The sequence below is a fragment of the Ziziphus jujuba genome, chromosome 1 (genome assembly GCF_031755915.1).
Source record: "Ziziphus jujuba cultivar Dongzao chromosome 1, ASM3175591v1".
Classification (NCBI taxonomy): domain Eukaryota; kingdom Viridiplantae; phylum Streptophyta; class Magnoliopsida; order Rosales; family Rhamnaceae; genus Ziziphus; species Ziziphus jujuba.
Genome location: NC_083379.1, coordinates 45033296 through 45048257, shown reverse-complemented (window position 1 = coordinate 45048257; position 14962 = coordinate 45033296). Strand labels below are relative to the sequence as shown.

At 31.0% G+C, this 14962-nt stretch overlaps 2 protein-coding genes across 3 annotated transcripts; one reads left to right on the top strand and one right to left on the bottom strand.

The window, feature by feature from the left end:
- Positions 1–296: 296 nt before the first annotated feature.
- Positions 297–9740, top strand: LOC107404657 (proline-rich receptor-like protein kinase PERK15). 2 transcript variants are annotated; one of them, XM_025069732.3, is made up of 8 exons: positions 297–1312; positions 5437–5859; positions 6568–6654; positions 6771–6841; positions 8062–8138; positions 8267–8408; positions 8651–8812; positions 9013–9740. In XM_025069732.3, the coding sequence occupies exons 1-8, from the start codon at positions 997–999 to the stop codon at positions 9295–9297; spliced, it is 1563 nt and encodes a 520-aa protein (XP_024925500.1). In that variant the 5' UTR covers positions 297–996; the 3' UTR covers positions 9298–9740. The 2 variants fall into 2 exon arrangements, with proteins under 2 accessions (XP_024925500.1, XP_015867127.1); XM_016011641.4 differs by having other exon boundaries at positions 298–1312; positions 5434–5859.
- A 3389-nt stretch (positions 9741–13129) lies between these two features.
- LOC107404646 (uncharacterized mitochondrial protein AtMg00810-like) lies at positions 13130–13690 on the bottom strand. The gene has a single exon (XM_016011630.2). It carries the CDS (start codon positions 13688–13690, stop codon positions 13130–13132), a length of 561 nt encoding a protein of 186 aa, XP_015867116.2.
- Between the last annotated feature and the right edge of the window lie 1272 nt (positions 13691–14962).

The following is a 14962-nucleotide window of genomic DNA, read 5'->3' as shown; positions in this document are numbered from 1 at the left end:
TATTGGATAAATTTCATCATCTTGTAAGGCTTATTTAAACATAATTTGAATATTATCATTTTTCTTCCCAATAGTTTCATTCATATCCAATGGAATAATATCATTCACATCTTTAATAAAGATGATAATTATAATTTTCAAAACTTAATGAATTATATATTGTGATTAGAGTCATCTTTTAAAGGTCAAGATGAAATATACCTTGAATATATATTAACATTGTAACAACATTGGTGAAGAGGAAATTAAGGATGACATATATGATCGAGCATGACAAGCTAACCGACAATTTGGAAAAAAAAAGAGTTATAGTCAAAGTCATCGGCCATAGAAAAGTGTTAGGTCACTGGAGGTCACTAGGCTTTTGCTATGTATCTTCAGTGTGTACCGGAGAGGATGAAGTCAAAGTAATTAAAATGCTATTAAACGATAAAAAGTATTGACGGGCCAAAAAGTCGTTGAAATTAAATTACTCAATCTTTTCAAACTGGTTTGATTTTTCTTCTCGATGTATGTATCCAGGGCCATTTTTATATGTTGTTCACTAATTTGATGAGGACTTGTTACAAAGTGGCCGAATTGGTGCAAATCCCCGGTTTGCGTCCTCCAATTTTGATACATCTCAATCATTTTCAGTACAAGAACGCGCTCCGCAGGCCAATTAAGAACACGAATTCTGCCACAATTAACTATACATACAATCTGATTGTTAAACAGTATCTTTTGTATCCAAATCAATCCTCATATTGCATAATATTTTATATATATATATATATATATATATGTGTGGATGTTTAAATGGGTATATGTATATGTGAGCGTGATAGATATAAATAGGTAGGATGACACGTGGATACTCACGATTGGAGACAGGGTAGCACTCTAGGCCATTATAATATATGGTGCTACTGAATTCAACATTCATCATCTTTTCATTCTTCTCCTCTCTTGCCTTCTCCACCGTTCTTAATCATTAATTTTGGACTTTTCTGTAAAATGAGCATATCTTCACCACCAGCACCAGCACCATGTTCAGAATCATGGTCACCGTGTCCGTTTTCGGTTGATGGGCCTGCGATTCGGCGGTCTCTGACTCTGCGGTCTGCGCTTCCGCCGTCTCGGCCTCCATCGTCTCCGGCCTCACCTCTGGAAAGGTTGGCGGGGCTAGTTGTGGGGTTCGGTGGAGGCGGTTTGATATGTGTGGTGGGAATTGTTATTTTGTTGTTGCATTGGACGAGGAGGACAACAATGAACACAGAAGATAGATTGGGGAAGCCTCATGCAGATGGAGAACCTCCCGTACAATCCCAATGTGAGCAAGTCCACTCCTCCTTATTTAGCTATATATATATATATTATTTGTCTTTTAAAAAATGAATATATTTTCAGTGGTCCTACTAATTACTTTAATGTCTGTTCTTCCAAATTCTCTTTATAGACGTTTTGGACAAATAGGAAAAATAAAAAATTTCTTTCATTTAAAAAAATGAAAAAAAATACAATATCTAAGTCTAACATTAAATATACTTTGATTTATTGTTTTACGATGTTATTTGATGATGATCTTTTCTTTTCCATTTTATTTCCCCTTCTAAGTATCTCATTTTTCCTTTTTTCCACATATATACTTTAGTTTAAATAATTAGTATAATAACGGATCTTGCCCGAGCCGTTAATCGATCCATTTTCCGAACCCTACTATACAACACGATTGACATGAATCAAACAAGTCGGCAAAATAAAACAAGGGAGGTCAATTCTTTTATTATTTATTTATTGTCTTTTTTGCATATGCTAGTATTGGTTTCAAATATCAAAATTTTTCTTGAAATTTTTATTTTTTTTAAAGAGTCGAAATAAAATTTAAATTTCAAATAGAAATTGATTGAATTTTTATAATATTCATTGAAATTTCTGAAATTTCACCAAAATTTTTATAAAATTTTTCATCAAAATATCTACATCAAATTCTTAACTATTTGGTTAAAAAATCCATAGTATTCATCGAAATTTTAGAAATTTTTATGGAAATTTTAAAAAAACTATGAAATTTTTTTTTAATTTTTTAATAAAAAATTCAAAAATATTATTGATGTTTAAATTATTTTACCAAATTAAATTCAGTGATAGAATTCTTTTTACGTTTTGATTGTCTTTTAAATATTTAATTATATAAATAAAATGGAGTGAATTGAATTCAAAAATCTTGATAAGTTCTATTCATTGATAATATATATATATATACTTGTTATACATTTTGTATAAGATAAATTCATTAGAGTCCTATAATTACAAGTTCATAATTGATTATATAAAAATAAAAAATGACATCATAAAATAATAATATAAAAATACAATATTATGTAGAATTAGTATTGATAGTATTTAAATTAATAACATTAAGCAAATAAAAATAAAAAAGATGATAGAATATATTGTACTAAACATCAAGAACAATTATATCTAATACAAGATCCTTATGATTAATATATTAATAATTATATAAAAAATTATTAAGGATATACATATTTTAATAATTACTTTTCATATTTCACATTTTAAAATGAGAACAAGAAAAAGACCAATAATTTTCAATTATCTAAGAGTTTTATAAGCATTGAGATGATATTTATAAAATATAATGTAATTGTAATGATTGTTTTATCTGTATTAATAAATAATTTATCAAATATATACTTTTTTTGTTCTATTTTCATTAATAATATTTTATTAATGACCATTACCGCTTACTATAAATTAAATTGATTAAGAAAAACAAAATATATATTCAATATTTTTGTAATTTTTATAATCAATTTGATAATTGATTGTTTAACTAATACTAAAGTTTTAACAAAAATTTTCATTTTTAAAAATAAATTTCTATTATGTTTTATGAATTTTTATTGATATTCGATATTTTTTAATATTTCCATAAAAATTTTCATATTTTAAATCTTTGATACCGAAATTTTGAATTTTACAAGTACTATTTATAAATTAAGAGCTTTGAAAATTTAAAAAAGCTTAACGCATAAAGATCCTAACTTTAGTTTCACGACTTTATATTTTACTATTTTGTTTTTAAATAATTTATATAATATATAAGAGTAAAATAATTAGTGTGATTATAATATTTTTTTCAAATTTCTTTCAAAATTATCAATAAAAAGAATTATAATTTATTGAAAATTATGGCCTTATCAAAATAATATAAAATTCAACTCACTTCTCTTTATTATTTATGACATTATCAAAATATCAATTAGTACCAATAGGATAGTTATTTAAGAGCATAAGATTTTTTACGTTTAATTGTTTGTATCCAAAAAAATATTTTTTTATTAGGACAAAAATATTGAAATGTATAAATAAGACAAAAATATAATATAATATTTGTAAAATAATAAGTGTATTTCAATATATAACATATTTTAAATATTTTTACATATATAAATGTAATTATATGAAAATTAATAAAAATATATCTTTACTTGGACATAAAAAAATTACATAAATAATATAATTTTATTTTATTGGTGTAAAAATTTGAAATATCTTTTTCATAATATAATTGTTAAATATGAAAAAATAAGATTTATATTTAAAATAATTTTTTAGATTTTCTTTTATTTACTAAATAAGTCAAATACATTTGATTTTTTATTAATACAGAAAAATTAATTACTTGCAAGGAATAAAAAAAATAGTTAGAATAAAAAAATTAAAAAAATTATAATCTATATATTAATATTTTTGTTGATTTATTATAGTTATTTTATTATAAAATTAAAAGTTATCATATATGGTAATTAATAATTAGATTCTATATACTAATAAATACAGATATATAGATATGTAATAAATAGGATTTCAATATCAAAAATATTTAAATTTCAAGAAATTGTTCTCTTTATTTAATTTTTTTAAAATATATATAACCATAAATGAATTATCTTATGAGGTAAAAAAATATTCATTGGGCAAATAATAATAATAATAATAATAATAATAAAATTATATTATGAGTATTTAACATAGAAAAATCAATTATTGCAATGAATTAAAAAATATATTTGAATTTGAATTCTATAAATGAAAAATATTATATAAATATATTTAAATTTAAATATGAACTCTATTAATGGAAAAAATTAGATAGGTAAACACTTTTGAATTTGAATTATATAATTGAATAATATTATATATAAAGGTCAAACTTTCCTTTCTTAACAAATTTTTATGATATAGATTGAAAAAAAATAAATTAAATATATTTAATAATAATAAAACTTTTAAATAAGTTTTCATATATAATCGGACATGTTGATTTTATCAACTAGATCAATGCTGACAAGATGCAGTGGATGTTCAAAGTTTGGGTCCTAAGACTTTAAAAAGTTCTAAGTTTTGATGATAAATCAGAAATCAGTAGTGTTGAAATGGTTTTAATGGATAAATATGTTTTTTTTTTAAAATTTTTATTACATATTATTATTATAATTATTATTTGTTTTAATGTATCTATTTTTATTTATTTTTAATTTGCTGTTTCAAATTATTTTAAATTATTTTTATAACAGATAATACATATAATATAATTTTAAATTTTGTATGTAAACATGCATTTAATATATAATTATATCAAAGCTTAAATATTATTATTTAATTATTATTTATGATATTATATATATATATATGTATGTATATCTAAGTAAGATAGTAAAAAGAAATTGTACATGTCATTATTAAATTTGAATATAACTAATTACTACACATATCGTATATAGCACGAGAATCAATACTAAATAGTAATTAACACATAAAACTAAACTAGCTACTTGGGGTTTAACAATATTCATCATCTTAATAAATTTTCAAATATACGTGTGTGTGTGTGTGTGTAGACACAACCGTCGAGTCCTGCAGGAAATGGAAACTCGGTGGCTGTGGTGCTCATTTTTGGGACAGTATATGTAGTAACAATTTTAAAGTCAGGTGATCTCCTTTGGGGGATTGTGTTGGGTGTGATATTTCTGCTTGCAATTTTATGTTATTCTGGTGGTGGTGGGTGGAGGAGGAGAAGAAGATGAGGAAGAATCATGGACATATCGAAAACGGGTTAGACGAACCTCATGGACTTCGGCACCCTCCCCTACAATTCCAATTTTAGCGCACATATATGATGTTTATTGGGTTATTTTCCTTATCAAAAGCCGTAGCTTTTTGATTATTCAAAACTCTCTCGGAAAAGAGTAAATTTTTAAAAAGCAGAAACTAAAACTATCCTAAACAAGGCCTTGGAAGCGTTAGAAAGTAGTCGGCAATAGTTGTTTCTACTATCTATGTTTATATATATACATATATATGTTGTTTTTTCCATATATAGAACTGATACCGATGGTAACATCCAATTGCTTGCTGCTCATCCAGCAGGTGAATCTTCAGCTAACCGAATTCAACAAGTGCAAAAAGCTGTTCCTCGCCTAGGACTAAATGCTTCAGTATCTTCTTCAATGAGTGTCAGCTACGCCTTTGAGAGACCACATCCAGCTGGCATCTTTACATATGAAGAGCTAGAGATGGCAACAAATGATTTCTCCCCTGACAATCTCCTTGGCCAAGGTGGTTTTGGATTTGTCTACAAAGGCGTCCTTCCAAATGGAACAGCGGTTGCTATTAAGCAGCTAAAAGCTGGAAGTGTGCAGGGGGAACCCGAATTTTGGGCTGAGGTTGAGGTCGTTGGTCGTGTCCATCATAGACATCTTGTTTCACTGGTTGGTTACTGTGTTAGTAGCGACCAGAGGTTGCTTGTTTATGAGTTTGTCCCAAACAACACGTTGGAATTTCAACTGCATGGTAAGTCTTTTCTGTGACTAGCTTAATTTTGTTAGTTCTCTTAGTCTACCAAGAAAGCAGTTTTTTTTGCTGTCAATGGTAACATATTTGGTTTTAGTTTTTTTCTGCTTAATTCTGTATAATTTACTTACTTCAAATGTTTATTAGGATTAATTAATGATAGTTTGAGTTTATTACATATTTTAATTAACTCTAAACTTAAGGGATAAAAAAGAAAAAAAAAAAAAAAAAGAAGAAGAAAAAACCAAAATACCAAATAAAAAATAATTGAAAATGGCTTGTAAATTAGAAATTAATTTATTTTTCCCCCTAAAATTTATAATTATTTGAAATACCTAACGAACTCTAACTGTTAGTAATTATTACTAAAGATTTAAAGGAAGCATATTGGGCACTATTTATTAGGTAGATGAAACCAAAAACCAACCTGTTACCAAACGACACTTCTTGATTAATCATAGTAGCATTTGCACAAGTTGATGATTCAAAAACCATATATTTTTTGCATAAGAGATTCAACTATGTGAGAAACTGTCCACATACCGGACAGGATTCTACTAAATATGATATATATATATATATATATATATATGTTGTTTACAACTATGAATTAAACTTTTCACCATCTGGACAATGTGCAAGCTTAATTTCATTTTGAGCATTTCATTGAGGATACAGAGGATTTATGAGACAAAAGTAACATTGCAGGAAATGGGAGACCAACTATGAACTGGCCAACCCGAATGAAAATAGCTCTAGGTTCTGCAAGAGGACTTGCATATCTACACGAGGACTGTGAGTTTTCTTTGTATCTATGTTACATATATATATATATATATGTACATGCAAAACATGCATCAGTTTAAACTCTTGGCCTTAACGTGGCATTTTTGAGCAAAACGAATTTTCAGGTCAGCCCAAAATCATACACCGTGATATTAAAGCAGCTAATATTCTTCTCGAGCATAACTTTGAAGCAAAGGTATTTTTTTTTTTTTTAACATCTTATTTTCAAACGTATCATTAAATTACGATATTAGATTGTGAATTACTTAATCCACATGTAATTTCTAAATTAATCTTACAGTTTGATAATCATATCGTTAATTAGTTTCTATTCTCGTCATTTCTCCTTGTTAAATAATTGTTTGAGTACTTCTAGTTTGCACTATCAAAATCTCTTTATACAGTTTTATTCATTATTAAATTATAAAAGTATCCTTAAACTTTTATCAAATTCGTCCCATGCTTGCATCATTTTTCGTGCCTCTTTTGCAAAGCCTTATCTTCTTTCTGTGGCCTTTTGCCTTATGGTTTTTGGCTTCTCCATGGCCATTGTTAATAACATAAATGAGGCAAGTTAACGTTAGGCCCTCGCAAATATCCTAAAAATCACCCAAAGGCCACAAAAACCAAAAACATCAAAAACAAGGTCACAGCAAAATCTCAAAAACCCAGATCAAAACCCACAAACATAATGAATTTCTAACAAAAGAGAAAACCCCAGATTCAAGTTTCAGTCTTTTATTACAAAGGGATCTCTCATTGCTTGCCCAACTTTTGCAAATTGATCAGTTTTTCTTCCACCTTTTCCATGGGGAAATGCTTTGCCATTTCAAAATCTTATGCCAAACTTATCATAGGGCTTGCAAACAGACTGGCTAATGGTTATGGTTAATGAGGGTAAAAATCTGTAATTAAAAAATATGTTATAAATTCTTAAGTAAAAACAAAATCAAAGAAAATAGATATTTGAAAAATTAACTTAAAGAATGCACTATAATTAAAACAGGAAATCTATGGCTCAGAGAGATCATTGGTGATGGAGGGGGTCGTGGAGAAAGAGAGAAGAGGAAGGAAAAAGAGAAAAAAAAAATAAAAAGAATATTTTGGATAATTAAAATTTATAAAACTGTATAAAATCTAAATGGAATTGTAAAAAAAATCTCCCTAATTGTTTATCCTAAATGCTTTAGTTATCAGGTAGCAGGCTCAACAATATATATCAAATATATTTTCAATACTTCTAATATATATCAAATATATTTTCAATACTTCTAACGCCAAATCAAAATTGAAAAGTGATGAGAAGTAGTTTTGATATTGTATTGGCTCAAACTATATATATACATACATATGTTGTCAAACGTTATTTAGGTTTTTATCATGCAATAGATATACTAGCTAGATTCTTTTATGCAGGTTGCAGATTTTGGACTTGCTAAGTTTTGTCCTGATCCTGATACTCATGTTCTCACAAGGATCATGGGAACTGTTGGGTAAGATTCAATTGTAATGTACCTTCTAAACATAGATTTGGTGCTGCTATACAATTACTTTTGCTAGCTTATATAACCATTTGCTCGAGCTTCTCTTTTATCTAAAATCTTGAATACGACAAATGCAGTTATATAGCTCCAGAATTTGTGCGTACTGGAAAACTCACTTATAAGTCAGATGTATACTCTTTTGGGGTTGTGCTTTTGGAGTTGATTTCTGGACGCCGTGCAATCAGTAAAGATCAACCTAATCATAACATCGTTAATTGGGTATGTAATACCATAATTCATTAGATCCTTGTCATTTCAACATTGTTGTTGTACGTGTTTGTAGAATAAAGTATCTATCATAATCACTCTTTTTTTTTTTTTTTTCCGATTAATTATGCTTAAATATATTGAGTTATAATTAAGATGATGATAGAGTTCACCTTTTAGAAGTGGACATTCTATAGAGTTCACCTTTCCTTTCTCATTGTAGTATGATTGATTGAAATGTGTATTGAATTCAGGCCAGGGCCTTGCTTCCGCAAGCACTTGAAAAAAGCTACTTCAACGACCTGGTTGATCCAATGCTGCAGAATGACTACAACCTAAGCGAAATGGCTCGAATGGTTGCTTGTGCTGTTGCTTGTGTGTGTCATTCAGACCCGCATAGACCACGAATGGGTCAGGTAATTTTTTTTACATTACGGATTAACCAATATGGATTTATTATTGAGACTCTAAAATTTTATTTTATATATATATATATATATATTTATATAAGGATGATGATCATGGGTCATGTTCAAAATTTATCAGTAATTCAATTAAATTCCTGGGATTCCAATTTTTTTTTTTTTCTATAAAATATATAAATGTTATGAAGCAGATAGTTAGAGCTTTGGAGGGAAATATTCCTTTAAGTGATTTATTTGATGGAGTAACACCGGGTCAAAGCTCGATCCAACATGGAATTGGAGGCAATAGCCAATACAAGGAAGAGTTGACAAAGTACCAAAAGTTGGCACCGATAGAAAGCATAGATGAGCGCAGTGGGCCCTGCAATGACTTGGGTCAGCAGTCATGTATTTTAGTCGATGAAGGCGAACAAACTAGGCTAATGGGCCTAATGCCAACAATTTCTCAGCCCAGTAGCTTTTTAGTCCCTCACTAGTACAGAAGTACAGATGGACAATATCCAATTCAATCCGCTCAATTCAATTCATTTTTAACGGTTTATATTGAAATTTTATATAAATTAGATTTGATTGGGTTTAAAAATATCAAAAATTATTTGGATTGGAATGGTTTAGAATTGAAAATTTATACCAAACTCAACCCAATCAAATCCAAACAATATATTATATAATTAAAAAATTATATATTTTTTATTATTATATATTAATTTTTAATATTTTTTTTATAATATCTCTTAATGTTTAATATTTTTATAATATATCCCCAATTTCCAATTCCTTATGAAGCCCTAAACATGCTTGCCGCTGCCACCATCAACCCTACCACCAAGTTCATTCTCTGCTCTTCAAGACTCGACACCACTGCACAGTCCGCACCAGTTGTTGAAACTCGGCACCACCACCACCGCACCAATTGCATTGAAGAGTGTTTTTTTTCTTTTTTTTCTTTTTAACATTGATGAATGTTATTGCATATTATAGATTGTAATATTATATTTTATTCTATATTGTATTATTCTAATTGTATTTTATATTTGTATAATTACATTTTATTATTTATATTTTATGTTTAGAAGATTTTTAATTTGTATTATATATTAATAGACTCATAAGTTTCAAACCGATTAACCAATCATAACTAAACCGATCATAAATGATTTGATTTGATTTGAGTTTGAAGCTTTCAATGGTTTAGATTTGATTCTAAATTTACTAAATCGAATAGTATGGATTAGATTGTAGTTTGAAGCTTTTTGGGTAAGAATAGCAGGTTGACTTGGTAATTCACCCCAAAAAAAAAAAAAAAATGGTTGACTTGGTTAACATCAATGAATATATTCGTTTTGGTAGTAATAAGTAAGCAGAGAGTCGGGGGGGAAGGGGGGCCGGGGGGCAAGCCACACCAGCAAAAAAAATAAGTAAGCAGAGAGTTATAAAAGAGAATTTTATTTAGAGTACAATTTTATAAATTAGGTCTCATACAGAATTTCATTGAGCTCTAGCCACGTCCTCTGCCTCCACCTCCTGTGACCGTCTCCGCCTCATCTGTCTGCAACTCTGCCTCTGCCTTATGAGACACCGTTGTAGCTTCCCGAGAACGGGAAAGTTGGTGGGGCTAGTTGTGGGAGTGGTTGGAGGCGGTTTGATATTTGTGGTGGGAATTCTTATTTTGTTGTTGTATTGAAGGAAGAGGAGGAGAACTATGAAGATAGAAGATGGAATAGGGAAGCCTCATGCGGATGGAGAGCCTCCCGTACAATCCCAATGTTTTTTGTTTTTTTTGTTTTTTGAAAAACGAATGCGTTTTGGGTGCTCCTAATTAATTGCTTTCATTTCTAATTTCCCGAATGCTCTCTATGGAAGTTTTGGATAAACAGAAATAGAAAAAAAATATTATTTCCTTAATTAAGAGAAAAAGAATACAAGATCTAAGTCTAACAATAACTAATATATTTTGATTTATCATTTTATGATGTCATTTGTTTGCCCTTCTAAGCATATCTTTTTTTTTTTTTTTTTGGTTTTGGTTTTTTTCCACATATATACTTTTTTCTTTTCTAAGGCATTGTCATACATACTTTATTCTAAAATTATTACATAAATTAATATACTAATCTTTTTGAGTAATAATTGTGTAAATGTTGTTTTTAAAATCATTCTAATATATTTGTGATAATACAAGCGCACGCTTTAGTTTCAGTTTGGTGATTTAGGCTTTTTTATTTTTTATTTTTATTTTTTTTTCTCGTAAGTTATAATGAATCGCCTACCATAGTTTTTCTACAAACTCGTATTTATGTGCTTCAACATAGCGTGCTTTTTTTTTTTTTTTTGTTTTCAAGTTACAGAAGAAAATCTTATTGAGTCAATTTTATAAATATAGATGAAAAATATATATATGGAAATTATATATATATATATATATATATAAATATAAGCCAATAAAATAATTACATTTTAATATATATTTTGGTAGAAGCTTTTGTTAATTCATATATATATATATAATCATTATTATTATTATTATTATTATTATTATTATTTTCCTCTTATCGCTATTCAAACTCTAGTCGTAGGTCATCATTAATCAAGTAACCCAAGGACAAATGCATCTCAGGTTAATTCATATTTCTATCCAGTACAGGGTTTCATTAATGATTTCTTGAGAGATTATGGTCCATATTTGTTTCATCCTCCTTCTCTCTTTCCGACCTCCCAAATTACTCATTGTTGTGGATGCAGGTCATTGATCACAAGCTAGATGAAGTGGACAAGTAAACCTTGATGATGGCTTTATACTTTCATCCACGAAGAGTGGTTAAAATTGCCGCTGAAGCTGAGGACACTATAGATTAGATTGTTATTAAAAAAAAAAAATGATTTGGGGTAGGCCCTGTGTCTGATAATCAACTAAAAGATAGAGAAGGTGGGAAATTGGTTTAAAATTCCTGGCCACTCATAGCCATTGATGGTTGTGTTCTTTTCATAATTGATATAGATGATTTATTTCAATGTATGTCGCTCTAGTGCAGTTCGTGATGATTTTGTACCTCTTTCTCTTGCAGGTTGTGTATCATCTTAAATATGAAACCACACGCTGCTTTATGGTAAAAAAAGACGGGACGTACATGGTGCTCTCGAGAGTTTAGCTCCTCTGCGGGCAAAAAGTTCTTGGTCCAACATGTTACACCGGACTAAACTTGTTATACTGTTAAGATTGGATCACAGCTAAGAGTTGGATCGATATGCAGTTGTGTTGGTTTACTTCCACACTGATCAATAAGTTCAAGCACATGCGTTTTTATTAGGTTCGGATGCCAGGCCCTATCTCTCATAAAAAAGAAAAGAAGATAAAAGGAAGAAGAAGAAGAAATAGTGCAGATGAATTTTGCTCTCCTCTAACAGAACAAAGGCCGGGTGACTCGTCCAAATTGGTTGTTTTTGGAAGTTTTCATAGCCTGTTTTTTGGTGGCTTGAAAAGCAGTAAACCATTTTCCTTTCCTGTATCGAATAATGAGGTACTAACCTTTCTGAAGTTAGCTTCTTTTAGCTACTTCAATTTGTTTGCCTTTACTATTAAATGAGGCTGAAAGTAAACACCAGAGTATGAAAAAGAATAATAAAAGGCTTGCTTGACTTGTATTGATATTGCGTATATACACAAGAACAAATAGATACAGGACTAAGTACACTATTAAGTTACATAACAGAGGATAGAGCCGTGTAGAGTCATGACTAATATATCTAGATTTACACAACAGAAGAAAACATCTATCTAGTAGAGGTATACTTAGCTAGTAGCTTTATCCTTATCAGAGGAATGTGTGCATGAGGTAGTTCTATTCTAAGATCCCCCCGCAAGCTAAAGGTGGGAGGAACAACATTTAGCTTGGACTGAAGGAGATGAAATCGATTAGAAGGTAATGCCTTGGTCAGAATATTAGCAACGTGGTCAGTTTTAGGAATGTATCTAACATCCAAACCTCGTTGAAGAACTTGATCACGGACAAAGTGAATATCAACCTTAATATGCTTGGTACGTTGATGAAAGACAGGATTAGCGGCCAGTGATCCAGCTCCCATGTTGTCACACCAGATGACTGGAACAGAGGAAAAGGAGAGCTTGAGCTTGTGCAGTAACTGTTGTTACCAACTAATCTCAGCAGCACCATGAGCAAGTGCTCGATACTCAGATTCGGTGCTTGAACTGGCAACAACACTTTATTTCTTTGAAGACCAAGAGATAAGAGAATCACCAAGAAAGATGCAGTAAGCGCCTGTGGATTTTTGATCATCTATGTTGGACGCCTAGTCAGCATCCGTGAAACCAGTGATGCGAAGATGAGGAGAGGGCCGAAGTAGAAGACCAAACATTTTGGATCCTTGTAAGAAACGGAGGACACGTTTACAAGCCGACCAGTGAGCATCAGTGGGAGCCTGCATAAACTGACTTAACTTATTTACGATAAAAGAAATCTCTGGTCTCGTAATAGTCAAGTATTGCAGCATGCCAATGGTGCTTCGATACAAAAACACATCAGAAAGGGGAGAACCAATAGAGGCACCAAGATGAGCAGATGTACTTGTTGGTGAAGGATTACTTTTACAGTCAAGCATATTGGTTCGTCGTAAAAGCTCATTTATATAAGCTGTTTGAGACAGGTGCAAGCCCATGTGAGGGCGATGAACCTCGATTCCCAAGAAGAAATGCAGAGGGCCTAAGTCTTTGAGAGAGAAGACGTTGTCCAATTGAGTAACAAACCAGTTAAGTAGTTTTGTATTATTCCCTGTGATGATTATGTCGTCCACATAAACTAACACCCATAGAACACCAAGAGAGCAGTTAAGAAGAAATAAAGAAGAGTCCATCTTAGAATTAGAGAAACCCCATTGAGATAAGGTTTGATGTTACTGATCATACCAAGCCCTGGGAGCTTGACGAAGCCCATACAAAGAACGATGTAACTTGCAGACGGCCGTAGGATTACGAGGATCAACAAACCCCTCGGGTTGCTTCATATATACGTCTTCATGAAGAACACCATTAAGAAAGGCATTGTTGACATCTAGTTGACGAATGTCTCAATGGCGAGAAACAGCAATAGACAAGATAACCCGGACAGTCGACGGCTTTATAACAGGACTGAAGGTTTCTTTGAAGTCTAAGCCAGGCTGTTGATGAAATTCCTTGGTGACAAGCCGAGCTTTGTGATGGGAAATTGAGCTATCTGAGTTGTGTTTTAGTTTGAAGACCCACTTATTGCCAACTAAGCGTTGATTAGGGTGAGAAGGGACGAGAGTCCAGGTATGAGTTTTTAATAAAGCACCAAATTCAGCCTCCATGGCATTTTTCCATTTAGGACAAAGTAATGCAGAAGCAGCAGATAAAGGTTCTATACTTGGCATGGCTGGTTGGACTTCAGCAAGGAAAAGCTTGGGTTTAAAAATCCCATGTTTTGCCTGAGTGATCATATGATGAGTTGGCTGTAAAGAGAAAGACTTTGGGGAGAAGGAGAGAGGTGCTGCAGGTGCTGCAGTAGATGCAGGACCGATTAAAGAGGGAGAACAGGAAAGGGCAGAGACAGCAGGTTGAGAAGTTTGACTACCAGACGTTTTAGGTAAGCGTAGAGCCCTTTGTGCAGAGGCAGTGGGATCAGGTAATGTAGTGCCACAGTAATCTTGACTTGAAGAGTGGAGTTGGTGCCATGGAGAAGATGGACTGGTAGCAGATGGAGAAAGCAAGAAAGTTGTCATGTTGGTGTGGGATTCAATCACATAAGTTGGTAAATGTCCAGACAAGTGAGAAGAGGTGCTGCCCAAAGGTATTAAAGATGGCTCATTTGGTGTACCAGGAAGCGTAGCCTGCAAGAAAGAAAGTGAGAGAGTAAAAGAGAAAAGGGTTAGGAAATTAGGCCGAATTAGTTATGGGAACACTGTGACTGGCTTTTTCAGAAAAAAGGATTACAAAAATCGTTGAAAATAACATTGGAAGAGACATATATTTTACCAGTTGAAAGACTCTGACATCTGTACCCCTTGTGAGAGGAGCTATAACCAATGAACACACATCTCTCAGAATGAAAACTAAATTTGTTTTTCTAATATGGACGAAGAAAAGGAAAACACTCACACCCAAAGCAT

Bases quoted from the DNA above. Each gene is read 5' to 3' on its own strand.
- LOC107404657 (XM_016011641.4), top strand. From the start codon at position 997: ATGAGCATATCTTCACCACCAGCACCAGCACCATGTTCAGAATCATGG. The intron at 1,313-5,433 runs GTGAGCAAGTCC...CTGCTCATCCAG, and splicing joins ACCTCCCGTACAATCCCAAT to CAGGTGAATCTTCAGCTAAC. The intron at 5,860-6,567 runs GTAAGTCTTTTC...GTAACATTGCAG, and splicing joins GTTGGAATTTCAACTGCATG to GAAATGGGAGACCAACTATG.
- LOC107404646 (XM_016011630.2), bottom strand. From the start codon at position 13,690: ATGGACTCTTCTTTATTTCTTCTTAACTGCTCTCTTGGTGTTCTATGG.